Source organism: Catharus ustulatus, chromosome 8 (assembly GCF_009819885.2).
Source record: "Catharus ustulatus isolate bCatUst1 chromosome 8, bCatUst1.pri.v2, whole genome shotgun sequence".
NCBI lineage: Eukaryota > Metazoa > Chordata > Aves > Passeriformes > Turdidae > Catharus > Catharus ustulatus.
The window spans coordinates 28,689,353-28,715,653 of record NC_046228.1 but is presented as its reverse complement, the minus strand read 5'-3'; the positions used below and the strand labels follow the sequence as shown (position 1 = coordinate 28,715,653).

General features: G+C 41.7%; 1 protein-coding gene and 1 long non-coding RNA gene across 5 annotated transcripts in view; both read left to right on the top strand.

Annotated features, from left to right (window-relative positions):
* The window catches only part of LOC116999589, a 38,391-nt gene extending 37,539 nt beyond the window's left edge, over positions 1-852 (top strand). For both annotated transcript variants that reach the window (XR_004418586.1, XR_004418585.1), the window contains one exon: positions 27-852. This is a non-coding gene — a long non-coding RNA (uncharacterized LOC116999589). The remainder of the gene's footprint in view (positions 1-26) is intronic.
* A 10,016-nt stretch (positions 853-10,868) lies between these two features.
* On the top strand, positions 10,869-18,826 carry LOC116999760. Of its 3 annotated transcripts, none has more exons than XM_033066732.1 (2): positions 10,869-11,252; positions 16,440-18,826. In XM_033066732.1, the coding sequence occupies exon 2, from the start codon at positions 16,567-16,569 to the stop codon at positions 18,688-18,690; it is 2,124 nt and encodes a 707-aa protein (XP_032922623.1). In that variant the 5' UTR covers positions 10,869-11,252; positions 16,440-16,566; the 3' UTR covers positions 18,691-18,826. The 3 variants fall into 3 exon arrangements, with proteins under 3 accessions (XP_032922623.1, XP_032922624.1, XP_032922625.1); XM_033066733.1 differs by lacking the exon at positions 10,869-11,252 and adding an exon at positions 11,259-12,277; XM_033066734.2 differs by lacking the exon at positions 10,869-11,252 and adding an exon at positions 11,259-12,277 and having other exon boundaries at positions 16,440-16,570.
* Positions 18,827-26,301: the final 7,475 nt, after the last annotated feature.

Here is a 26,301-nt window from a genome sequence, read left to right as displayed (position 1 = left end):
TGTATTTCTCTTTCTCTCTTTTTCAGAGTATTTATGTACATGGAAGAGGACCTCTGTTTCCTGAGAGATCATCTGTCCCTGCTGCTTATACCCTATTTGATGTCATGATCTTGGTTGCTGTGGAAATGATTAAGCTGTCATCAACAAATTCAGATGGGAAATAAGCTCTGGGAGAAGATGACACAACATTCCTTCTTTTATGCAAATGTGTGCAGTTAAGAATAGCAAACAAACACACAAAATATAGAGGCAAACACCTTTTTGCCCCCCAATTCCCTATTCAGACTGAGCAGGCTGTTTTAAATAAGCACATTTTTCCCAGAGGTTTCAGATGGTGCCTAGAAAATGTCACCCACTGCTGTGAAAGTGGCAGAAGGGAGCTAGAGGCCAGTGAATGTCTCCTCGTCTCTTTGGCTTGAAAACTGGGATCCTTTGTGATCCCTGTGATCCATCTATCCAAAAGAGATGCCAGAAACCCTTTTATCCTGAGCTTTAAGCAGGTCATGACAGCTGCAATAAGTTGCACAGGTAAGTAAGAGTAGCACATTTTTTTGTGAGTGCAAACAAATATGCAGCAGGCAGAGCACCAGAACTGTGTCCTCTGCCCTTAAACAGCTGCCCAGGGTTGTGTTAAGCACAGCAAACCACAGTGGGAAAAGGGATGCTCCCAGACATTAGATGAGGTTATGTTGACTCAGGAAAATGAAATGCCTCCCAGTAGTATCTTTGGATTTAATTAATATGTGTTCAGAGTAAGATGCCTTTTCTCCAAGGAGGACTGGTGTTAACCACCACCTGATTGCATCTGGAATTGCACAGGGGATTTTTCAGTATTTGGTGAATATAAATGGGGAGCGGGTCACCTAGGTTGTGTATTTGTAGTTGTAATTAGAAAGACAAACTGTGTGGGAAGAGAAAGTCAACAATGATCCTGATAATTAGTTTAAGACTGCTGTGCATGTCTGCTGTGTTCTTTCAAGTCTGCAATGCCCCTGTCTTAGTGGTGGCTGTAAATACCTTGTAGGAAGTCAAACCCTGCTACTATGACTTTCCAGTCTTGGCAGCACGGATGTCTCAACACAGTAGACTATGTTGAGAAGGGAAAGGCTGGGAAAATTCTCAAGAGTAAAAAATTAGGGTTGTTTTCTCATTGGAGAACTCTCCTAAAATTTTGGGGCTTTTTTTCCAGGATCTCATGGATATAAAGCTCAAAGGCTTTAGCTGCTCCTTACCTGCAGCTAAAATTATAGACAGCATAAGGGAAAGTTGATGTGTGACTAAGATATAATCTTATTCAGACATCAATAGAACATGATAAGGCATCAGGGTTATATAGATTAAGGCTGTTACCAGGAAAATCTTTCTTGAACTTTTAAAATAATTCCTGATGCTTCCAGAAATGTGTTGAGGGAGTTTCCACTCAAGAAATATGTGCTGCTTCTTTGTTCTTTCTGATGACAACTTCTCAGAGAGGGCATGGCCTGAGACATGTTTTGAATCAGGGACTTCATTCTCTTTGGATGATGCTGTGAAACAGTACAGAGAATTAGTTTTGGATGTCATTTTTGCTTTGTGTTTCCTGGTGCTATTTGGGGGCATTCTGGGAATGTTTGGGTCCCAGGTTTTAAATACCCATCTACATCTTTGAAGACTTTCTTGAAACACCTCCACAGTAACTTTTTTAAGTGGCAAAATGGTGTATTGTCACTTATATGGCAATATATAAGTGTGAAAAAAAAACCCTTTAGAGGTTTTCTTCCAAATTTGCCCTAAACCAAAACAGCAGGATGAAAATAAACACATGCACAAAGGGGAGGGGGTGAAACTAAATGTCACACTAGGTTATTCCTTGAATTTCTAATCCATAGTACACAGTATTGTAATATCTAAACTTCTCATTAAATAGCAAGGCAAAGAAAACTTTCGTTTTCTTTGTTTTTGATGGGGGTTGAAAATAGACTTAATATTAGATCTAGTCAAAAGTGCAAGGCTCTATTTCCCTTTTTTTATGCTATACAGTCTTTCCTCTTGCAAGTTTTACAGCTGTGTAAGTCCACCAATTTCAGGGAATTCTTATTTACAGAAAGTGCAGGAGAGGCAGCAAAGTCATTTGCAGAGATGTGTGAGAAAGCCAAGGAGTACAAGGTGGGCTTCTCCTCAGGACCTGGTGTTATTCCATTAGAAATATCAGAGGGATTTGTTATGTGGCCTCCTTGTTCCCACTGCCTTTTAAATGCCACACTGCAGTTCTTGGTGCAGCAGTGGGACACACAGCACTTCTGAGACATCCTGGAGAGCAAGGAGTTATCCCAGGCAGGCCAGTGAAGGGGAACAAGGAGAGGCTGGGTCCCTTGGCAAGGCTACAAAGTGCCTTATGTTTTAATGACAGCTGCTGTCAAACACTGCATTGATATGCCTCAGAATTAATATATTGGCACAAGAATTAGTTATCTGTGACTAGGAGATGTCATTACAGGAATAATGCAAATATTGATGGCAATTACTCATGGGACTCTCAGTGTAGTTCCCCCTTACCCTTATATCCTTTTTCCCCTCCTTTTTTTTTTCCTTTTTGCTTCTTTCTGGAGATTTTTTTCCCACAATGTCATTTCTTTAAGAAATCAGTGGCTTTCGTGATAAGTCTTTGCATTTGGAAATTTTATCTTCACCATCCTGCAGTACAGTGGTTTAGTTCTTGAGGGTATCAAGACTGCCCTATGTACTGAATGCTTCATGTGTTTTAGAAGCATCTTAGTAGATAAGTCCAGAAGGAGAAGTTCACAAATTGGCAGGGAGAATGGTCACAGCAATGGTCCAACCCAAGGGGCTGAGGGCACGTGGGTCAGTTTTGATGGAGTGACTTAGAGTGGGTTTTTTGAGGGGTTGCAGACCTCTCGTATTCCTCTTCTGGCTAATGTAGGAGCATGTTTTCTACAAAAAGTAAGAGAAAAGTGCTACTGACACCTAATTCTATGGAGAGGCCATGACCATTGGTCACTTAATCACCTGTCTACATCTTGCCGAATGGCAGGGGGGAGGACTGTTTTACACCTGTGGGAGAGCTCAGCAAATACTCATTTCCTCTCAGAGGCTGAGAGAAAATATTTTCAGTGTCAAATCCTCTGCACCAATTACTGTCATTAAGCCCCCAGGCCTGTGTATGAGGTTTTGGTTGGTTGGCAGTTCTTCAGTGACACAGCACTCCTGTTCAGAGCAGTGAACATGGTTCAGATGGCAGGACTGTCCACAGCCTGTAAATCTAGTGCATCTTCTCCCTGCTTTTTGCAGCATAGGAGAGATTTGATGGATTGCCTTTGGTTCACACAGTAAACATATCCCATTAAAATCAGTCTTCTGAATCTAATGTTTGTCTAATAGATTGCTTTCCTCACTTCTCAACATATTTAACTCCTAGTAAAGAGTTCAGGCCTCGTGGGAGGACTTCCTGTCATTTGGCATCTTCTTAGCATGATTAGAAACACAGATCTTACAGGAACAACTCCCTGTGTACTATTTGGTCAGATGCTATTCACGCCCTGAAATGGGAGGTTTAATAAGGTTCCTCGTTCTGGGAATCAGACTGAAGGGATAAAAAGCTTATCCCTTTTCCCTTGCTGCAGCCTTGCATTGCTGTGCAGTGTGTTCCAGTGGCTCCTGTTAGTGGCCCTGCACCAGAGGCAAACCTTGCAGCAAATGCACACTGAGGAGCTGTGTCCCTGCTCTGCTGGAGCCTGTGGGCACACAGCCACTGCTCCTTTTCCTTCCTCCTGCTTTGCTGGAAAAAAACCCATTGAAATCCATGTCTAGCAGAGAGCTGGTGCTACCCCTGCACTACCAAAACGTAGGGCAAGGGAGGTGGATTGCTAAAATACAGCCTGGAGGCAGACAGGGGCTTTGACAACATGCAAAATTGTTTGACATCTCAGCTGGGGCTGAGGGACTTTTAGCAGCACAGCACTGGGGACTGGAAGAGCTCAGCAAGTGATGCTCTGTGTCAGCCTGGTTCTACCATTCTTTTCAGGTAAGGGAAGAAATTCTCAGGTGAGGGACTGGGAGCCCAGTGGTGAATCCAAGAGACAGACACCTAAGAGCTCTGCTCTCCCTGCTGTACTCAGAGTCAGCACACATCCCAGGCAGGTCCTGCTACTCCAGGCTTTGAAAGTGTTTCTAGTTTGTTTGTTTGTTTGTTTGTTTGTTTTGAAGATGTAATCTAAGAGATGCAATCAATATTGTCTGTATCTCTGTTTTAAGCAGCAGCAGAGATGAGTTGATTACAGCAATCCCCCTCAAAGTATGGAGCTTACAAGACAGGTAAACAATTATCCAAGAATTTTTTTTTTTAATCAGAGCAAAGCAAATTCCCTCCCTTCAATTTCTTCATTAAAGCAGCATTTTTCTTTCCTGGTTTACTCAGGTTTACTCTGTGCTGATGTACTGTTTATCTAGATTTCATCTCCATAGGGTTGCCTTGCTGTTCTGTAAATACAAGTATGTCTAACAAAGGGAAAATTCATCCTGAGATTCAACATTTCGAATACTGAATCATCAAACCACAGTTTCTGTGTGCTCAGTGTAACATCCTAGCCCCATCAGTGTTGTGTATGCTTCATTCCAGGCAGCAGCTCAAACAGAAAATAAATTATTCAGACTGAAAGTCAGAGGACACTAAGTTTCCAGAGTTGCCAGAATTTTATTACTCATTGATGCCTTTGTAGAGGCAGCATTCTGAGGGACAGTTTTCATGTAAACACTATCTCCTTCAGAGTCCTGGGAGCTTTAATAGCTCATCTTCCTCCATGGGAAAAACCATGCACTTGGTTTCTGTTTTTCTGGTTTCTTTATATAATAAGGAAAATAGAAAGAGTGATATTAAAGAGAAATAAGATAAAAAACCACAGAGGATCTCAGCACAAAAAAAAAAAAAAATACTCAACATGAAGGTCCAGATGTGTGTTTGTCGATTAAACAGCAAATATCTCAAGAGCCAGGAATTAATTGTTTATGTGCAGATACAGAAATGCTGAGATGAAAATCAAGAGATTACTTAGCAAACACCTTGCACCAGGTTCAGCTCCAGTCAGTGGATTTGGTGTTCTTATGATCTGTTTTGTTGTCAGCATTTGAATCTGATGCTGAATTTTTTGGCTGTTATTGCACAGAAATCTGCTGCGTGAGCAGTGTGAAGGGGGCCATATGGGTGTGCAGGCTGCTGAGTGTACACAGCAGTTTTATTAATAAGGAGAGATTTGTGTGGCTGCAGTGACACAATTTTAACCAGCTCCCAGCTGATTCCACACTCCTGTTCCCTGGGTGCCTGAAGGATGCAGTAGGATTCAGCAGTCCCACAGAACAATTGTGGTTTCTCTCCTTTCTCCTCACTGATGCTGCAACTTTGAGAGTTTCATCAAGCCCCAGAGAGATCTCTGATGAGCAGGGGAATGCAGAGGAACTCCAGAAACAATTCAGATCTGTATGCTGTGCCTGATTCATTCTGGATGATGTGTGGATAAGGAAAATAAGGAAAAAGGAAATAATAATAAGGAAAATAAGGAAAAAATATCTCTCTAGAACCCAGTTTATGCAAACAAAGTCTGAGATAATGCTCTTCTCCTCCAGAAAGCAACTTGAGAAAAAGAAAACAGCCTTATAATAAGCTGATTTATTTTTTAATACCTTGATTTGCCATTCCTTCTTTCCCAGTTTTTTTTGTTGAACACTTTATCAAAACACATCCATTCAAAAAATCTTTGCAAGAACAAGAATCATATAATTATAGATGCTGATTAGTGGCATAATATCTCAAACTCAACAGTTTTGTCCCTTTGACTGAATGTGCATCTTCTGACTCAAGGCTATGAGTAGCTGCAGTTGAAAAGCAAAAAGGAAACCAGATTCCACTGATTGTTTTAATGTAACAGCTAGAAATCAAGGGAAAAGCTTTAATTTTCTTCAGAGATACAGAAATCAGATACAAAGAACAAAAAGGTACTTTTCAGCTTTAAATGTGCTTTTTCTCTTCTGATGTGTCACTTGACATATGTCAAAATAATGTAACTGCAGGTATTTAAAATCAGGGAGCCACTGAGTAGTTTGGTACAGCAGTAATTGTTTCCTTTTCAAGTTCTTATGGATAATTATCATGAGTGACAGCAATAACTTTTAGCTGAGCTACCAGTCACCAGAAGGGCTATATCATGACCCTCATTAGTGATGATGTTGGACTGGTGAAGTTCTACTCAAAATAATACAGTTTAATTGCTGTTTACCCTGATTGTGCAGGACAGCAAATCTGGAATAAAATGCTGAAGAGAAAAAGGTGGTTTTTTGAGCTCACATTCTGTTTAACAGAAAGACTGCTCAGAACAAGAATCCACAGGCTCCTGGATCAAGCCCAGTGCTGAGCAGAATAAAATCTCAATTGAAAACTAGAATTGCAGTTCTCAAGCATATGCTGGTCGTTGTGTTTTAAAACCAATTCCACCCCAAAAAAATCCTTGGATTGAGCTGTTCCTGAAGAGACTGAGTGCTGGTTCCACCTGCAGGCTGCAGAGCTCTGAGGTCAGTACTGTACCTACCCACTCCTCACTACTCAGCTCTGGGAAGGGCTTTCCAGTCTAGAAGAGCCTTGCTGAAAGAGGTGTCACCCAACCAATTTCTCACGAGGATTTAAAGTCAGCACCTGTCAAATATGGGGAAAGAGAAATTTAGAGAGGCAACTGTGCTTAAGGCCATTAACAGGCCATGACAGAGACATAGATAACAAGAATTAACAATGCTAAAAGCAGGATTAACCTTAAATATAGGGTTAAAAAGTGGTAATAAAGATGTCTTTCCCAGACTGACTGAATAATTAAATGAAGTGATCAGTGAAGAGGGGGGAAAACTTTCCACACTTCAAGTCCTTCCTAACCAGTGGAGATTCATTACAGCTGGCTCCAAATGACACTGAATTGAGACAGGTCACTCTGTTGCTGAGGAGATCTGCAACTAGGGCCAAAGGCAACACATTGGGATTATTAGTGTATTTTAAAGAAATATGCCTTCTGCCTGGCTCATGCACAAATATTAAACTTGCATTGAGGAGAGTGCAGAAGAAGTGCAACAGGTGCAGCCAATTCTCCTGATAATGTAAGTTATTAGGAACCTGCTGGTTCTTTTGGTTGAAAGCTCAGGGTGGAGGGGAAAAAGCTGCAACTCGTTAAGTAATTGGCAGATGATGACTGGGGAGGAGATAAAAAGCCAGTAGAAAAGCAGTAGAAGGCTCCCTGAGGATATGGGTTGGTGTGCAACTGAGGGAAGGGTGAGTGCTATTTTTTTATTTATTTGTTTATTTATTTATGGAGGCTTCTTGGGGTTTTTTCTGTCTAGGTTGTTTGTTTGCTTTTTTAATAATGTCTAAGTAAAAGGCTAGAGTTATTTACCAAGTGTAAAGTATCACAGTGAGGGGGCTGAGAGACTAGGGCCTATTTTTCTTCCTTCTGAGGAGAACACTATCTCTTCCCATAACTAGAGGATCTTAAAGTAAATGCAGCTGGGTTGGCTTGCTGGAGTCCATATGAAGGGAGTCTGCTTGAGGGTCTGAGAACCTTTATTTTGTTTTTTACTGTGAAAAAATGCAGATTAGCTTTTTTGTCTGAGGCTTCTTTGTGCTAAGTTGGGGTCCCTCCCTGCTCTCCCATGGTAGCTGTTCTTTTTTCCCTGGAGTTTTCCCTGTCAGCAGTGATTGTGTCTCTCAGCCCCAAACCACTGCTACTTCCAGGGCTACTGGGGTGAGAAAAAAGAGACCCAGTGCTAGCTGTGACCCTGTGAGCCAGTCTTTGCTTGGTTTCCTAGAACACTTTAGGCTTCTGCTTGTATTTGAAAACATATTTTGGCAGGTTCTTGTGAGGAGCAGGGGCTGCCTCAGTAGATGGAAAATACTGCCCATTTGGAGCTCTGCATCACAGCATTCCCAAGCATCCTGGACTGCTAGCACAATAACAGCATTCCAAATGAGTGTAGCTTTTCTGCGTGGGGATTTAGGAAGCATAGCATGGGAGATAATTAGGAGAGGTTAAGAAGCACAATACAAGGAAATTGGCATTTCTATCTAATAGAAATACAATTGTTCAGATTAAACTGAAGAACTATGGGTTGTCACTAATTTATTACTCTGAGAGGAAAATAAGCTCCCCAATTGCACATAGTGCAGTACTTGGCTTGCTGAGCACTTTCCATAATGACTCATCTGTAATATTCTCCAAGTGCAGGGAGGGAGGATGGTGTTCCTAACTAGACATGGTCTATCGTTTTCTGTATTGGCAATTGTATTGTAGCTCATAAGTTGCAGATGAAGGACTTGAAGTACTGTGCAGCTTTGTGATAAAAGGGGGAAATGTAATGCTTTTATGAAAATAACCTTGAAGGTAAAAGAAAACCTACATCCATCCAGGTGCAGGTCCATTAAATGTTCCCTCGGTACACATCACAATAGAAACATTTAAGCAGGCAGTGTAGCAAAAATTGAAAGAAATATTAAGTGTCTGAAGTCACTGTATCACCTCAATTTTTGCAGGACTATTTTTGTGTCAAGTAGGTTGATTTTCATGGTTTTAGTTGCTTTCTTGGTAGTGAAACAGTAGTTTTGTCTTGTCCTGTGGTCAGGTGGAAAAAATACAACTTCAGAGACATGGGAGTTTTTCCATGCAAGTTGATTTCGTTTCTTTTCAACTTTAAAACTATGTGTGCCATTACTTAGCTACAAGCATTTAAAATGTTTCCCTGTACTGCTTCAATTGCATTATCTATTGTCACTTTGGAAAGTTAGCTCTGACCCGGGCTTTTTCTTTACAGGTGATTTATTTGCAGCTGGCTATTAACTGAACAAGAGGAGGTTTTAAGAAAGTGTCAGAGAGACAAGGGCTCAAGGCAATGGGAGAAGAAGGAGCATGAAGCCAATAATGTGAGACTCAGTGGGAGGTGGAGTTTGGGGTATGGACCCTTTCTGTGACTCTTAGAGAGCTGTATATACATCTCTGTATGTTTGTGTATAATGCCTTACCGTCCCTTAGGCAGCTGTGGTGTGAAATAGTCTAAGGCAGGCAGGTAATTTAATGGTGCTAGAATGGGAAACTTGGAGCCTGAAGGTAGGGGTGAGAAGTCAATTCAAGTTTCTACCTCAGTCCTGAGAAGGTGTCCTGTCCCTGATGTAGAGGGCAGGGGATTTGCACAGTAATTCTCCTGCCAGGAGAACTGGAGACAACCTGGAGGGGGCCTGGTCTGAAACAAGTGCACTGCATTTAGGAACAGAGCCCTGTGAACTGGGCAGTCTATCCATGGCTCAGGGCCTGGGAATTAAAGAAGGAAGGGGTCACTCCAAAGGAGGACCAATCTTTTACCTTTCATCCTGGAGAGTAGGATGTAGTAGTCTTTCTAGAAAGGACTTTTTTTGTGTTTGTGTGTTGTCTCTACTAAGCTAAACTTTCAAAAGCCTATGGACAGATTCTTAGAGCAAGCATTTCATAGAATCATAGAGTGCTTTGGGTTGGAAGGGACTTTAAAGTCATCTGGTTACAATCCTGCTGTCATGGGAGAAAGGTGAAATGTGAAACCATTCAAAAAACCAGCCTGAGACATCGTGCTCTTGGCAGTGGAACACCTTTCCTGACTGCTGTTTCTCTCCTTGTTAAAAAAACTACTCAACTCTCCAAAACTTGATTAAAAATTGCTGCTACCCAACAGAAGCTGAAGGCAGATATGCCTTTCCAAAATGACACCAGATAATGCAATTGAAGCAGCACAGGGAAACATTTTAAATGCTGGTATTTAAGTAATGGCTCACATAGCTATAAAGTTGAAAAGAAGTAAAAATTATGACAGTCACACAAAGATATCACTTTAAGGTTGAATAATAATGAAGTGAATGACTTTTGTGTGAGTGGTGGTAACAATACAATATTACTCATAATTCCATGGCAGAGTCAAGAGACATTTCCATATATTTTTACTAGGAATATCAAGGCATCATCTATGAAGCTAAAATGAATAGAGGAAATTACAAAACAAAACTGATAACATATACATTAAAAGATTTGAGGTGCTATCAAGTCCCACAAACTGGTACTGCATAGAAATAATACATATGAAAATGATGGTGTTTCCCTTTCTTTTCCTTCTTCTGCTAAATTCTTGGGGAATGAAAAGTGAAAATAGTTTTCATTGATACATTTGGAGGCTTTGAAGCAGCTATAAGGGCTCGAGATGGCTTGTTCAGAGTTTAAGTGCTGCTGTGTGCCTGTATATTTCTGTAAATGGACATGGCCTTAACACTGGAAGATGTGGTCCCAGTGATAGGGATGAATGTTAGCAGTAAAAGCTAATTTTGTCAGCATTCAATTCTTACATCTCATTGATAATATTTTACTGATAATAAATTCCTTAATAGGAGCAATGATGAGATTTAGTACCTACCAGCAGCCTATGCTCTGTGGCCATCACTGAAATGGCCTTGTTAGTAATAATGCTAGGAAATATTTAGAAGAAAGAATTGCAGTGGTGGGTGAGATTTTTGTGTTGATTTACTTGATACCGAAAATAACAAGAAAAGAGCTAATGTAGATATAGCAATAGCAGTAGTTATGCTAAGGCTTAGAAAGCAGCAGTTCACAAGCAGGCCCTGGGAATGTACTAAGAACCACAAACTGATAATTAAAGGATCTAGTAGGGCATGCAGAACACAGCAAAATAAATAATTAAAGGATCTAGCAGGGCATGTAGAACACAGTAAAATAAATAAATGATAAAGGTTAATGTATAATCAATGATAAAGGGTTCTGGTGGTGGGATGACAAGCAAGGGGGATTAAAGGGGGGTAACCTATAGTTTTGAGTAGACAAGCGTGTAGAATTTATGACTTTATAGAAATAATATCTATGAGATTTACGTAACTGTATTGTCTTGAAGAATATATGCTATTGTACTATTGTATGTAAATCACTTTGTAAAGGATATAAAAACCTGTCGGAAAAGGGGTATGGTGGGCTCTGACTTTGGACACTAGTCCTCAGACCCCAGGGCCCTCAATAAAGCACCGCACTAAACAACCTAGTTGTTTCGTGTCTCTCTGTCGGGCAACAGTTTTCTGGCGACCGCGGCAGGACTCCGAGGGCTGCTGGGGCGGTTCGCGTCCTGATCCACTCCACGCCGGCACCGAGTGATTCTCGGGGAGTCATCGGTTCGTGCCCGACCCCGCGCCTGTCGGACAACTGCAGGAGGTAAGCCCGAAGGTGCTTTATTTTTTGTGGTATTGGGTGCCTGCCCGTAAGACGAAGCATCGGCTCCGCTGGGTTGGGCTAAAGACGTCTTGGGTAATTGGGTAAAGCCTAGGCGCCGGCTGTAAGACGCGGCGAAAGCTGCGCTGGTCCGGCACTTGTTCCCCCGCGGCGTCGGAGGGTGACAAGTTGGTTGGTTGGTTGGTCTATCCTTCTATCTGTATAGATTTTCTTTCTTTTTCTGTCTATTCTGTTTAGGAATGATGCCTTTGAAAACGTTTAAAACTCTAGCAAGTTCCGGGATAGAAATCCCGGACGATTCGCCTTTGGGCTGCTTATTACAACATTGGAATGCGGGGAATTTTGGTCAAGAACTAAGTAAAAGGAAATTGATTGATTTCTGTAATAATGTGTGGCCTTTATATGAACCCGATGGTATGCAATGGCCTAGAAATGGTACACTGAATCCTGACATTATTACACCTTTGATGCATTTCCTACAAAGTAATGAAAAATGGGATGAAATACCGTATTTAGACCTCTTTTATTATTTGAAAGACAAACCAGAGTGGCAAAAGGAGTGCGGGATCATGGTTTTGAAAACATTAAAGGTGAATTGTGAAGGATGTAAGGGATGGCAAAAAGAGAAGGAATGCTCGGTTAGGTTTTCGGAACCTGAGGAGGATGTTTCTTTGTTGGTAGCCCCTAGTGCCCCTCCAATGGAGGAACGTGACTCTGGAGAAAGCATGCCAGGAGTAGAAAGGGAGGGTCGGGAAGCAAAAGTAGAAACCACAGATATACCACGAACCCCCTTAAGTGAAAGAACTCGGAGAGGGCGGTGGGAGGTAGAAAGAAAGAAAAAGGAGGAGAGTGCTCATTTAATGGTCCCACTGCGTGAAGCAGTCGGACCGCAGGGGGAACGAGTCATAGTGAAAGTTCCCTTTTCTCCGAATGATTTGCTAATCTGGAAACAATCAGCGGGGGCGTATCGGGAGGATCCTGAACGGACTGCGCGGGTGGTAAAGATGGTAATTAAGACTCAGAACCCAGACTGGAATGATTTACAAGTTTTGTTAGACACAATAATGGATTCTACTGAAAAGGAAATGGTGTTTAAAGCTATGACAGAGAAAGCACGAGAAATGATTAGGTTACGGCTTGTGGATGGTACAGTAAATGATTTAGTACCTAGGGAAGATCCGGAGTGGGATCCCAACTCGACGAGCGGGTCTCGGAGACTTAAAGCTTATCAGGAATTGTTAACGGAAGGGATACGGAATGGAATACCAAAAACTTTGAATTGGTCTAAGTTGTATTCGGTCAGGCAGGAAAAGAATGAGTCTCCGTCAACCTTTTTAGAGCGGCTTAAGGAGACAGCTCGTAGATACACCAATTTAGAAGTTGAAGGAGAGTCGGGAAAATTACAGCTAGCATTAATTTTTATGGGGCAGTCTCAGGAAGATATTAGAAAGAAACTACAAAAATTGGAGGGAGAAGATACTCGGAATTTAGATAAGCTATTGGAAGTTGCTTGGAAGGTATATAATAATAGGGAAAAAGAAACGGCTAGGAAACAGCAGGCTACTATGTTAGCAGCGTTACAGCAAGTGGCTGGAAACAATATGAGAGGGGGGAGCCGAGGACGTGGACTAAGAGGGGGAAGAGGGATGGCAAGGGGGGGGAGGCTGATGGGTACGGGAGAACTTATGGGTCAATTGAACGTGGGAAGAGGAAGAATGCAGCTAGGGATAGATCAATGTGCTATATGTAAAAACAGAGGGCACTGGAAAAACGAGTGTCCTCTCAACCAAGGAATGAATTCTGGGGGAGGAATTATAGCTAGTGGGGATGGAAATCAGGGAATGATGAATAATACAGGTGCTTTCCCGGGAAATCCGCAAGGTGTCGCCCAGGCCTTTATGATGGGCAATTATCAAAATTCAAGTTGACTAGATGAGGATCTGAAAGTAGTAATGGAAGTAGATGGGGAACAGTTAGAATTTAGAGTAGATACGGGGGCATCACACTCAGCTGTTAACACTAAGCTAGGACCTTTGAGTGATTCTACTATCCAAGTAGTGGGGGTTACGGGACAAGTTGAGGAACGAACATTTTTGCGTCCATTAGATATAAAATTTGGGGGGAAAGAATTTGACCATCAATTTTTATATATGCCAAATAGCCCAGAATCGCTATTCGGGAGGGATCTATTGTCAATGTTACAGGCAAGGATAATATTTGAAAAGGGTAGAGTAAGATTGGAATTTCCCGAGGAGAATATTGCTAAGTTGTTTGTAATAAAAGAAGTTGAGGCAGCAGAAATACCACAAGAAATAGAGCAAGCTGTAGTACCATGGGTATGGGAAACAGGAGTACCTGGAAAATCAAAGGCGGCACAACCAGCCGTAATAGAACTAAAGGAAGGAGCCTCCCCAGTAAGGGTAAGACAATACCCTTTGAAATTGGAAGCACGAATAGGAATAGCACCCATGATTGAACAATTTCTTAGCTTGGGAATTTTACAGGAATGTGAGTCAGAATTCAATACTCCGATATTCCCAGTCAGAAAGCCAAATGGTAAGTATAGATTAGTTCAAGATTTAAGAGCAATTAATAACATCACTAAAGATATACACCCAGTTGTAGCTAATCCGTATACATTGTTGACAGCTGTGTCGGAAAAGTTTAAGTGGTTCACAGTGATTGATTTGAAAGATGCATTTTTCTGTATCCCTTTGGCACTTGAAAGTAGGAAATACTTTGCCTTTGAGTGGGAGAGCCCAGACACAGGACGCAAGAAGCAGCTCACCTGGACGCGTCTACCACAGGGATTCAAAAACTCACCAACTATTTTTGGAAATCAATTGGCTCGAGAGTTAGAAGAATGGAAGACGACTCAGGTAAAAGAACCACCTTTCTCATTTGCTCTCCTACAATATGTTGATGACATCTTTATAGCTTCCACAGAAAAGGATGTTTGCCTCAGGCTCACTATTGGATTACTTAATATGCTGGGACAAGCTGGATACCGAGTATCGAAAGAAAAAGCTCAGCTGGTAAGGACTCAGGTAATTTACCTAGGCTGCGAAATTTCACAAGGGGTGCGAAAGTTGGGAGTTAATCGAATACAAGCAATTTGCACCATACCCACACCACGAAATCCGCAAGAGTTAAGATCCTTTTTGGGCATGGTGGGGTGGTGCCGCTTGTGGATCCCGGAATTTGGACTAAAAGCAAAACCCCTGTATGAGGCAGCCAAAGGTCCTGTGTTTCAGTGGGGACAAACACAAGAAAAGGCATTCCAGAGCTTGAAACAAGCCTTAAAGGAAGCCCCAGCACTAGGATTGCCAGATCTTACAAAACCTTTTCAACTATATGTGAATGAGAGACAGAGACTGGCAATAGGGGTTCTCACCCAAAAACTGGGCTCGTGGAAACGCCCGGTAGGGTACTTCTCAAAACAGCTAGACACTGTAAGTGCCGGATGGCCGGGTTGTCTTAGAGCTGTGGCAGCAACAGTGCTCCTGATTCGGGAAGCCAGAAAATTGACTCTGGGAAAAAGGATGGAAGTATTTGTTCCCCACATGGTCATTGCAGTTTTGGAACAAAAAGGGGGGCATTGGCTCTCGTCAAGCCGCATGTTACAATACCAGGCACTTCTCCGAGAACAGGACGATATTGAATTAAAAACAACTAATCATCTTAACCCAGCAGAATTTCTTAGGAGCAGCAGCCAGGAAGAAGGAGGCGAATTGACGCATGATTGCGTGGAAATCATTGAACAGGTGTATGCCAGCCGGAAAGACCTGAAAGACGAGCCTTTGGAAAATCCGGAATGGGAACTGTTTACAGATGGATCCAGCTTTGTGGAAAACGGAACCAGGTATGCGGGATACGCAGTAGTGACTTTGACACAAATAATAGAAGCTCGAGCCTTAACCCCGGGAACTTCAGCCCAGAAGGCCGAGATACAAGCTCTGGTAAGAGCCTTAGAATTGAGCCAAGGGAAAAGAGTAAATATTTGGACTGATTCAAAATATGCCTTTGGAGTAATACACGTACATGGAGCTCTGTGGAAAGAAAGAGGACTGTTAAATTCTCAAGGATCAGAAATTAAGCACAAAGAACAAATATTAGCACTATTGGAAGCAGTGCATAAACCTCAGGCAGTAGCAGTGATGCATGTAAGAGGACATCAAAACGAAGAAGGAAAAGCGTTCCAAGGAAACCAGTTGGCTGACAGAGTTGCCAAACAGGTTGCCCGAGAGGTATGGACACAATTAGCTTTATTACCAGCACGATTTAACCCTGCCACTTCCTTTCTTGAGCAGAAACCATGCTATACACCTGAAGATGAGAAACTTGCTCAATTTCTCCAGGCCCAGAAGAATGAAAAAGGATGGTATGTCACAGCTGTAGGTCAAGTTGTGTTGCCAACAAAGGTAATGAAAACAATTTTAGAAATCGAACATAACAAGTGCCATTGGGGGGCAGACGCATTAGTACAATTCTTAAAACATGAGGTGATTTCCAACCAGATGTTAACAATGGCAAAACGGATTAATGCCACGTGTCCAGTCTGTATTAAAAACAATCCAGTGACACGAAGGCAAATACAATTAGGAAAGTTACGAGTAGGGCCGCAACCGGGAGACTATTGGCAAATAGATTTCTCAGAGCTACCAAAAGCACAAGGGTACCGTTATTTACTGGTGTATGTGTGTACCTTTTCAGGATGGCCAGAAGCTTTCCCATGCAGGACTAACCAGGCAAAGGAAGTAATTAAAACCTTACTACGGGAGATTATTCCTAGATTTGGGATCCCATTAGGAATGTCCTCAGATAGGGGACCTCACTTTGTAGCTGGAGTAGTCCAAGAGGTAGCCAGAGTATTAGGGATAGCCTGGGATCTCCATACGCCCTGGAGACCACAATCTAGCGGCCAGGTAGAATGGATGAATCAGACATTAAAAGGGCAGATTAAGAAAATTTGTCAGGAAGCAAAGATACAGTGGCCTCAGGCACTACCTCTAGCCTTGCTAAGAGTCAGGATTAAACCCAGAGAAAGGATAGGAGTAAGTCCATACGAAATTTTGTATGGCAAGCCATATCATGCTGCAACCTACAAAGGGGACCCTCACTTAGTAGGAGATCAAGTATTGCTAAGTTATGTTTTGTCTCTAAATAAAGTCCTTACAGCACTGCGAGGAGCATTGCAGTGGAACCGGCCTCTGCCCTTGGAAAATCCTGTCCATGACATCCAGCCAGGAGATCAAGTATATGTGAAGAACTGGAATACGGAACCCTTGAAAGAAGTATGGGACGGTCCTCACCAGGTGATCATGACCACCTACACGGCAGTGAAAGTCCAAGGGATCGAGAATTGGATTCACTACACTCGAATCAAGAAGGTCCAGCCAAGATGGGAAGTACAGCCTCTGTCAGCAACAAAAATGGTGTTCAGGGCAAGGCCTTAGTTCTTTTAACATTAGTCTGTATAATGCAGGTGGGAGAAGCGTTTGTTAAAATCATAGTTCCAGAGCCAGATGTAATAGTGCCGGAAGGTGCGGGAGTAAATTTAACCTGTCTGTTTTCTAGCAACCAGAGAGCTGGATTAAAAGAAGTAAATACAGCTTGGAGACAAATCACCACAGACGAAGTATTTACAGAAGGGATCGTGACACTTTGGGATATGAAACAGCAAAGAGGTAGCACCACATTGATGATATCTCATATGCAAGCTGACCAGGTAGGACAATTCTCATGTGTTGTGTGGGTTAGAGAAAGCTTTGACTACGGAAAAATAAATGTAGATATTCTAAAAAAGAATAGGAGAGTACGACAGGTGACAGAAGTTGGAAAAACACAACAAGAATTGGGACAAGAAAATTTAATAGTGGGATTAGTTAGAGATTTTGGGCAAGTACAAAATATTACGTCCATCACTGCATGTTTACCTCTACCTAAAGCAGCGGGAGATCCAATACCATGGGGCATTATTCCCGTTGGGGAAATGCCTCCAGAAACCATAAATGGGACAAAAAGATGTAATAAAGTAATGCAGAACCATACTAAGATGGTAGAGGAAACCTATACAGTTCGAGGGCAATGGTCATCACCAGGACAAAGGAGTGAATGCCAAAAATTACCAAATGCAGTTTTTTCAAAAATTGGGCGGTTCAAGGATGTAGGATGGTGTTCTTATGACATAAAGAAAAAAAGACAAAAACCAGTCACTGAATATTCTTATGAGATAGTATGTCAAGAAGGGAAGGAAGAATGGGAACAGTGGAAAACGATTTGGGGTCCCAGCTTGTTAGAATCTTATAGCTACATAGGACCAGTACATTGGTGTATCGAATGGTCAGGCCAAAGGGAACAAAAACATTTAAGAATGCTAGGGACCGAAGCAGTAAGACGGGATCGAATGACCCCTACACCTAGCTGGAATTGTAGCAAAATCATCACATGTGATACCCCTGAATCCCAAATTGGTTTAGTGCCAGTCCGGATACTACTAAAATGGGGCTGTGAATGTCAAAGATATAATCATACAATAACAGGAGAAATAAAGGGGGCTTGGAAAGATTGTCAGGCGACTACCGTCAGGAGTCCAGGGCATTCGGTGTGGGTAATGGGGCATGGACAATGGACTACCCATATGCCCATTAACGGCCCAGTCACACAAATTACGTTAGGGGTCCCTACGCTCTGCCCTCTCTGGAAACAGTCTAAATTAACACAAAGAGAGACACAGCCACGAACAAAGAGAGAAACAAATGAGGTGGCAGAAGAACTAGGATTGGGAGATGAAGATGAGTGGCATGAACCCTCATCAGGAGTTAAATTTGGATGGGTACTGGAATCCCTGTTTGCACAAATTTCTACATATAGAAACCGGGAGATGCTGTATAAATTATTGGGACAAACTGAGAGGTTAGCCGCAGTTACAAAGAAAGGATTTAGGGATCTAAACTTACAGTTGCAAGCAACAACAAGAATGACAGTCCAAAATAGAATGGCATTAGATTTGCTCTTATTAAAAGAGCACGGAGTCTGTGGATACCTCCAAGGAAAGGTTGATCATTGCTGTGTACATATCCCAAATGTCACAGAAGAAGTAGAAAAGGACATAAGTCAATTGGAACAAATTGAAATAAAAGTGCATGAAGTCCAGGAAGAAGCTCAACATAATTGGGTAGGAGCACTATTTAGCTCCCTAGGAATCCAGGTCTCTGGTTGGATATCATCAATTGTACAATATGTAATAATGATTGTATTGATTATTGTAGTCTGCATGATTATGTATAGATGTCTTTTAGGAATGATTGCTAGAGAAGGAACTCATACTCGACGTGTCATGAGAGCACTAACCCGGAAAGAAGTAATCCTACCAAGTCAAAGAGAAGACTCACCATCCTACTTAGAAACCATTACCTGAAGAATTGAGCATCCTTGCAGAAAATCTGAAGAATGCTCAAAAGGGGGGAGTTGATACCGAAAATAACAAGAAAAGAGCTAATGTAGATATAGCAATAGCAGTAGTTATGCTAAGGCTTAGAAAGCAGCAGTTCACAAGCAGGCCCTGGGAATGTACTAAGAACCACAAACTGATAATTAAAGGATCTAGTAGGGCATGCAGAACACAGCAAAATAAATAATTAAAGGATCTAGCAGGGCATGTAGAACACAGTAAAATAAATAAATGATAAAGGTTAATGTATAATCAATGATAAAGGGTTCTGGTGGTGGGATGACAAGCAAGGGGGATTAAAGGGGGGTAACCTATAGTTTTGAGTAGACAAGCGTGTAGAATTTATGACTTTATAGAAATAATATCTATGAGATTTACGTAACTGTATTGTCTTGAAGAATATATGCTATTGTACTATTGTATGTAAATCACTTTGTAAAGGATATAAAAACCTGTCGGAAAAGGGGTATGGTGGGCTCTGACTTTGGACACTAGTCCTCAGACCCCAGGGCCCTCAATAAAGCACCGCACTAAACAACCTAGTTGTTTCGTGTCTCTCTGTCGGGCAACATACTCAGGGAATCATGCAAATTCTTCTGGACTGTTCTCAATTCCTTGGTATCAGGATATTTGGATTATAGTGATTTCTAGTGGCTTCAGGTAATTTCTGGGTCATCATGTTGTCAGGATCTCTGTTACTGTCTTGGCAGATTCTCACAGAACTGGGCGCACTTCTAATTTCAGTGACCTTGCATGGGGGGAGGGGGGTAGGGAAATGCACTCAGCCAAAGTGAAACATTAAACTCCATTCCTAGGTAAAATATTGAGATGCTGAAGCCCAGCTGTAGTACCTGGGGTGTAGTTTTCATGAAGATCTTATTTTAAAATAAATCAGACACTCACTTTTCTTAAAGAGACATAGAACTTACTGCCTTTTCTCTGTATTTCCTTTCCTCAAGTGCTGTTAAATTCTGTAGAATTTAAATAGAAGCACTTATATTACTTTCTTTCCAGTACTATTCTCAAAAATTAAGTTCTATGACTTAAACTTAGGCTTAAATGGTGGTTCTTAATGAGAATAAAATACAAACTTGGGTGCAGCCAAGACCAAGTATTGGCTTCCCAGAAATTCCACTGTATTAAAGTATAAGGATATATAACAGCAGCAAATACCCCAAATCTGCATTTAAATAGATTCATGATGGGGCAGATTACATCCGTTTTCGTCTGTCTAAAATTTGGTGTTAGTTTGGGTTTCTTTGTAGTCTAAATCTGAAGTTTTTTGATGGAGGGTTAGTGGGTACCTGCAGGAATTGGGATGATTTACTTGGTTATGTACTGGATCTTGCACTGCTGAGGGAAGAGTGGCAGGACCAAAAAAGATTACTATCCTAAGGCCCTGAAATGAAATGCAATTCTCAACTTCTTTTTGTCAAGAAGATCCTAAGCAAAGGGGTCTGACAGATTTAATCAGACCACATACATATAGAGCTCTGAATTAGATGGTGTTTTGAGGTACATTTTTTAGTGCTGCTTGTGTATATTTGATTTATGTAATTAGGATTGAAGTGGGTGTACTTTCTGACAGTGCACTCTCTAAACAACAGCACTGTTTTGGGACCCTGATAAAAACAGAACAAGAGTAAGGAATTTTTCTAAATTCTGTGTTTATAGTCAGGAGAGAGAAGGGAGGCAGAAGTCAGTGCCTTGTGGGCCCTGAAAGCAAAATAAAACCACACTTATTTTATTAGTCTTGCCTGAGAAGAGAGCCTGCTGCTCTGCTGATGTCTGGTGGAACCATGTGCCAGGGCTCTGTGGGGGCACCTGGAGAACAGGGAGCCTGAGATAGAGCTGTCCTCACCTGTGGGATCCAGGAGTGCCAGAATGGGAGTCCTGGGGCTGACTCTGGGTCATTATTCCACAATTTTCTTCAGTGAAAATGGTGGTCAAGCACTGGGGCAGGCTGCACAGAGAAGTGCTGGAATCATCATCCCTGAAGTGTTCGCAGAAGTATAGATGTGGTGCGTAAAGAGATGGTTCAGTGGTGGAGCTGGCCAGTCTTAGGTTAATGGTTAAACTTGATCTCAGAGGGATTTTCCAAACTTAATGATTCTATGAAGTGAGAGGATGCTGCAGGACAGCAGGGCCAGGGCAGGTGGTCTTTGAATTCTGCCACAAAGTGCAGCTGCTTCTGAATCTGAACTGGTCCAAGCAGTTCCTTTTACTATTTCCCTCAGTAATCATTTACTTACAGACTTCCTCAGGTGCTGCAGAGGGAGGCAGTCATGATGAGCTGCTACAAGGCACAGGAACAGCACAAAATATCAGGAAATAACAGTTTCTGTGACAGGATTGGGACATGAAGCTCTGAAAATATAAAAGGGTGGCATCAAGTGTCAGAAATAATACTGCTTTGAACTTTGCAGCCCTAGAAATTCCTCTTCTGTAATTCAAGCTGTTTAGGATCATAAACAGTTATTCTTGGTACTGCCAAAACCACTGCGACACTCCTGTTACCATTTTGATGTTTGATGTTGTCATGCATCAGAAGGCAAACACAATCACGTATCAGGAATATCTCAGAGCTGTTTAAGAAATCAAGGTTAGTCACAGGATGCTTTTGGTGCTCCTCCTGTCTCCTGACTCTAGAGTTTTGAGTGTAGTGAGGATATTCTAGTTAAGGTTTGAGAGACGGTTGATGTAGAAACAGGGTAGACACTTCAACTTACATCTCTAACAAATGACAGAGCCAGTGACCTCTTGTCAAACTGTGGGGAGATGTTCAGTAGTACTGTGGGCTCTGGGAATCTAAGGTGAAAAGGTAAGGTTTCATTTTGGAAGAAGGAGAGTTTTTAAAATGAGCCTTGTGTTGTTTAGGTCATGTTTCTCAGTTACCATTCATCAAAACACCCTGGTTTGGATTCTGTGTCAGTGATGCAGCCCATTGCAAGAGCTGCTGCTTTGCCTCAGTAATTTTGTTTTGTGGTTTGAAAGAAAATGGCTCCTATGGTGTTAAAGCTGCTTCTATGCAAGCTTGCCTACTTGTGCTGATGTAAGAGCCAAAACTTTCATCTTGGCTAAGAGTGTGTGTGCAACAGGTGTGCCATGTTGTACTCAATCTATTATTTTAAAATCTGATGACAGAAAAGGCAAGGACAACATTAAATCTGTTTTGATTATCAAGCCAAAATTGGTTCTAAGGGCCTTTTGAGGACCTGAATGTGTTGAAAATCCTTGAAAATCTACAGCAGTTCTTGGCAGATTTCCATCTTCCTCGCACTCTTCAAAACCATGTCCTGCATCTTGGTGTTGAGATCATCAGTGATGATCAGATGCTGCTATTATTGCTGCTGTGTTATTCTCTGGGATTGTTTCATCAGTGTGTGAAGTCAGACCACTATCTTCCAAATGTTTTCTGCCCCTTCTTTTTGTGCTCAAGATTCCCTTCAAAGACAATAGAATGGCTTGGCAAGTGCAGTGCAGCACAGGTGTAATCACTTACAGATTGAGCACTTCAGTCTCATTAATATGCAAGATGGAAAAGCAGACTGTGAATGTGAAAGCTCAGTGTGGAAAGAGCACTGCAAGATGAAATACATTTATATGAAGAAATATTTTGTACGTGGGAAGCAATGTTGCACAGAAACAGGTGATGCTCTAGTAGTGGGGTGTTAGAGGTAAAATTGCCAGACATTTGGAGAAACCACTAATCTTTAGCAGTTATACAAACACAAGAAAATGTAATTAGCAGTGTTGTGTCTTCAAGTTGTGTGATGGTCCATTTAAAGTTTGGGAAACTCCTTTTATTTGTGAGCAAGCTGGAGCTGTAAGGATTGATCTGGATCTTTGTTGTTCTCTTGGGCTTAGAGCTGTGTGCAGAACACAGAAAGAATAATGAACTGGGTGCTAAAAAATCTCTGAAAAAACACTGAGGATGACTTTTGGGAGGAGTTTAAATTGGGAAGTCAAAAGGCTTATTCAGCTAAAAGTAATGTATCAAATAATATGAGAAAGCTATGTGGTCAGACTGCCAGAAGAATTTCCAGAGGAGGAAAAGGATGATGGATTGTGGTTGTAGTACCAGGTTTTGACCACTGGATATAATCAAATCTTCCTGATTTAGCTTTGATAGATTAGGTCTCACACCTGTAGTTGTCTCCTTCCTTCTTGTTGCCGCTTTTATTTTTGCTTGTTTTTTGATGTGGAAGCCTTTTTATTCTTTAAATAGCAGTGGTCCGAGGATTGAACCATGTCTTTATCAGGGAAGTGTTAGGGGAATACTTTCCTCTTAAAAGGTTGTAACAGCTCCAGTGTTTTGAAAATAGATTTAGTAATGAAGAGTCAGTATATCATGATGCATTCCTGAAAAGGAAGTAATAATAATGGTTTCTGTTGGAAATAGCATTATATGCCACTGTGCTGACATGGCATGTACACTCACTGTGGCTGTTCTATTACTCATGTATAGAACAATAAATGAAGCTTTTTCCCCTGCTGTCAATTCTGTGTTCACAAGCATGATACAATAATGCAGGTGACTGATAGTTTGGGCACAGCTTTTGTTGGCTGTTGCTGAAAAAAAACAACAAAACAATCCTGAAAAACCTAAACAAAAAAAAACCCACAAAAACCCCAAAACAAGAAAAAAACTCAGTGGCATTTCCATACTCAATATATATTGCGGTTCGAATTTTCTAGTAGCAACTAAAACATTTTTTTGTTTGGAGTTTCAGGAATGGCTCTCTTTTTCATGGACTCCAAGATCTGCCTGTCATGAACTGAGCTCACATTACAGCCTGCAAGGAAGTAATTATTAGGAATTGCCTCTTTTGCTGGCTGTAGTTCCATTAAATGTTTAAGTATTTAACCTTGTCAGACCTTGTTGTCAGATTTAACTGAAATTAATCATTGGATTCAGGGGATATCCTGTCCCTTGGTCTTGCTATGGAGCAACTGAAAACACCTGATCTTTTTTTGGTTTCTATGACTAGCTAAATGGCTCTAATATTTTCAGCAATATCCTGCAACAGGTGACTTAAGGTGCCAAAAATAACAGGCTCCATTTTAAAGTTTTAAAATTTTAAGTGATCTCTATGAAGCCCTGCATATAGAGGGAAATACATAGTAAAATGTAGAAAACATGTATTATTCTGGTACCATTTAACAGTTTTCAGTTTTGTCTGCTGAGAGAGCTTATTGAGAGACTTGTGGTTTCTGTGAAGATCTCGGTATATGGCAGCTGTACAATGTCACTTGTCATACTTGGGCATAATGAGTGGCTGGAGTGCTGCAGTGACAAGGATAGAGCAGCCTGCTGCATTGTCTGCTCTTGTCTGGAAAAGCTATTCCAGCCTGTGTCCTGCTTCTCCTTCCGTAAAAGTGGAAGCTGTTATTGTGAAAGCACCCAGGTTCTCCTAGGGTGGGCTGCACATTTTCTGTCCCGCAGAGATAGCGGCTGCTGACATGTCCCAGGGATGGGGGGGAAGAAAAAAGATAGAATTGCTTTGTTGTTTTTGTTTATAAAATACTTGGAATGAAACTAACCCAAACAAACCCCCCCAAATCAAACTGCAGACACCGAAGCCTCAAAACCCCCACCCAACAAGAAGCCCAAAACCTTCAGCTGTTTCCAGAACCTTTTTGTTCTGGCAGTGTCACACATCATTGTGAGAAGTGAGCAGATACATTGGATGAAATTAATGAGCTGGAGGCAATCCAGGTGTGCTACTCAGCTGGATGGGGACACAAACCTGTGGTACACTGCAGAGGGCTGTGGTGTTGAGCCATGGCAATTTGTCCAGTCTTGAGTCTGAAAAGCTGCAGATGCTCCTGCCTTTTGTGTGCTGTGTCCCATGGGATTGTCTGCTTTATGCCACCAGATGGTGAATTTCTGTGGTGAATGAGTGTGGTGAAAGCAAAATTCAGTTCTACACAAGCTCCTTCACAACAAATGTGTGCCAGAGGAGGTTGAGGGACTGGAAGGTGAAGTCTTTACAAGGCAGGGGAGATGGGAGATTGCAATGCAACTTGAGACAGGTCTCACTTGGGTAAGCAAATGTTTCCTTACTGTTGATTTCCTCTTGGGACTTCTCTGCTGATTAAAGATGTGCTGAAGTGGTTTGATGGACCACAAATGATTAAGAAGGGATGTACTCAAAGTCTAGCTTGATGTTTGTTCTTCCTTCCACATAAGATGGACCTCAACAGTTGTCTGTGTGGCTTTATAAAAAAGGGAAGAAAAGCCCTAAATGTCTTTAATAGTAGAGTAAGGTTGTTTTGTGTATATGGAACATTTAATGCTGAATGTAGCATTTCATAACCATCTTTAAGCCACCCTCAGGGCCTCATGAAGCAGTTCAATGGTATGTTTAGGAAACAAAGGGAATGACAAGAACTCAGTTGTGATTACAGACACAGTAGGTCATAAGACTTGACTCTGTGGTGGCTACTTACTTTTAAAAAGAAGGCTCTGTTTTCCTAACCAGATAGTTCCTATTAACCTTGTGAAGTTTACAGGAACAAAACCCACTTGTTATAAAACTTATCTTATTTTAATCTAGTGTACAAAAAATTTTAGTTGCTTTTATTGTTTCAGACAAATCACACAGATTTAAGTAGAAGTGTCAGAAATTAATTAGCATAATTAACAGGGAGATATGCATAGACTGTTTTAAACAACTTAAGTTTTGGCCTGCAGCAAAATCTTTCAGTCTTTTCACTTGAGAAATGCTCTCTCTTTTGGTCTGGATGACTGAGTGACAGGAAAAAGCTTTTCAGCATAAGTCCCTGGTTCAAGTATGGGTCAGGTTAGTAGCAAGTGAAAGTCATATTTCCTAATGCATGCTCAGTGATTTGAAGCATGGCACTGAGAAGCAGAGGCAGCTGAGGTGTCCAGAAACAGGGTTTGTTGGTCTAGACTTTAAGCATTTGGCTCTCAGAGGAGAGGAGCTCTCATAGTTCCTAGGACAGGGCCTAGGGAGAGTGGAGTGCCTTCACACATGGCCCATGTGGAGAGGTGCTCAAACTTGCTGAGAGGTGAGAACCTACCACCAACAGCTAGAACGTGTTGCTGAGGAGGATGTTACTGAAATTTTGACCCATTCCAGGGGCTCTGCTGCCCGACTTCACGGTCAACTACTTGTTGATAATAACAAAAATGAGGCACTTCCTTCTATGGCTGAGTGCTCTGAGTAGTTTTTTGCATATCCTGGATCTTCTGTCATTCAGGTTACCAAACTCTCTCCTGGAATGGCTTCAAAAGGATGTGAATCTGCTCAGTTGCTCCAACTTGCCTCTTCTGCCAAACACTTGTTCTGGTATTAATGCAAGGTTGCTGTGAGACATGGGGTTTGCAGTCCCCCAGGCAGGGTAGGGAACTGAATCAGGGTTTGCTTTTTCCAAATGGAGTTCTCCAGCAGCCATGAAGACTTTTATAAATAGAGGGCTATAGTTCATGCTTGCTCTCTTGCCCTCTGCTCAGGCAGTTAATATAAAATGTTAATGCTGCATTTTGATTTTTTAGAGTTTGCCAGGAATTGCTGTAGCAGTGCTGAGCCATTAAGGAGCAGCATTATAGCT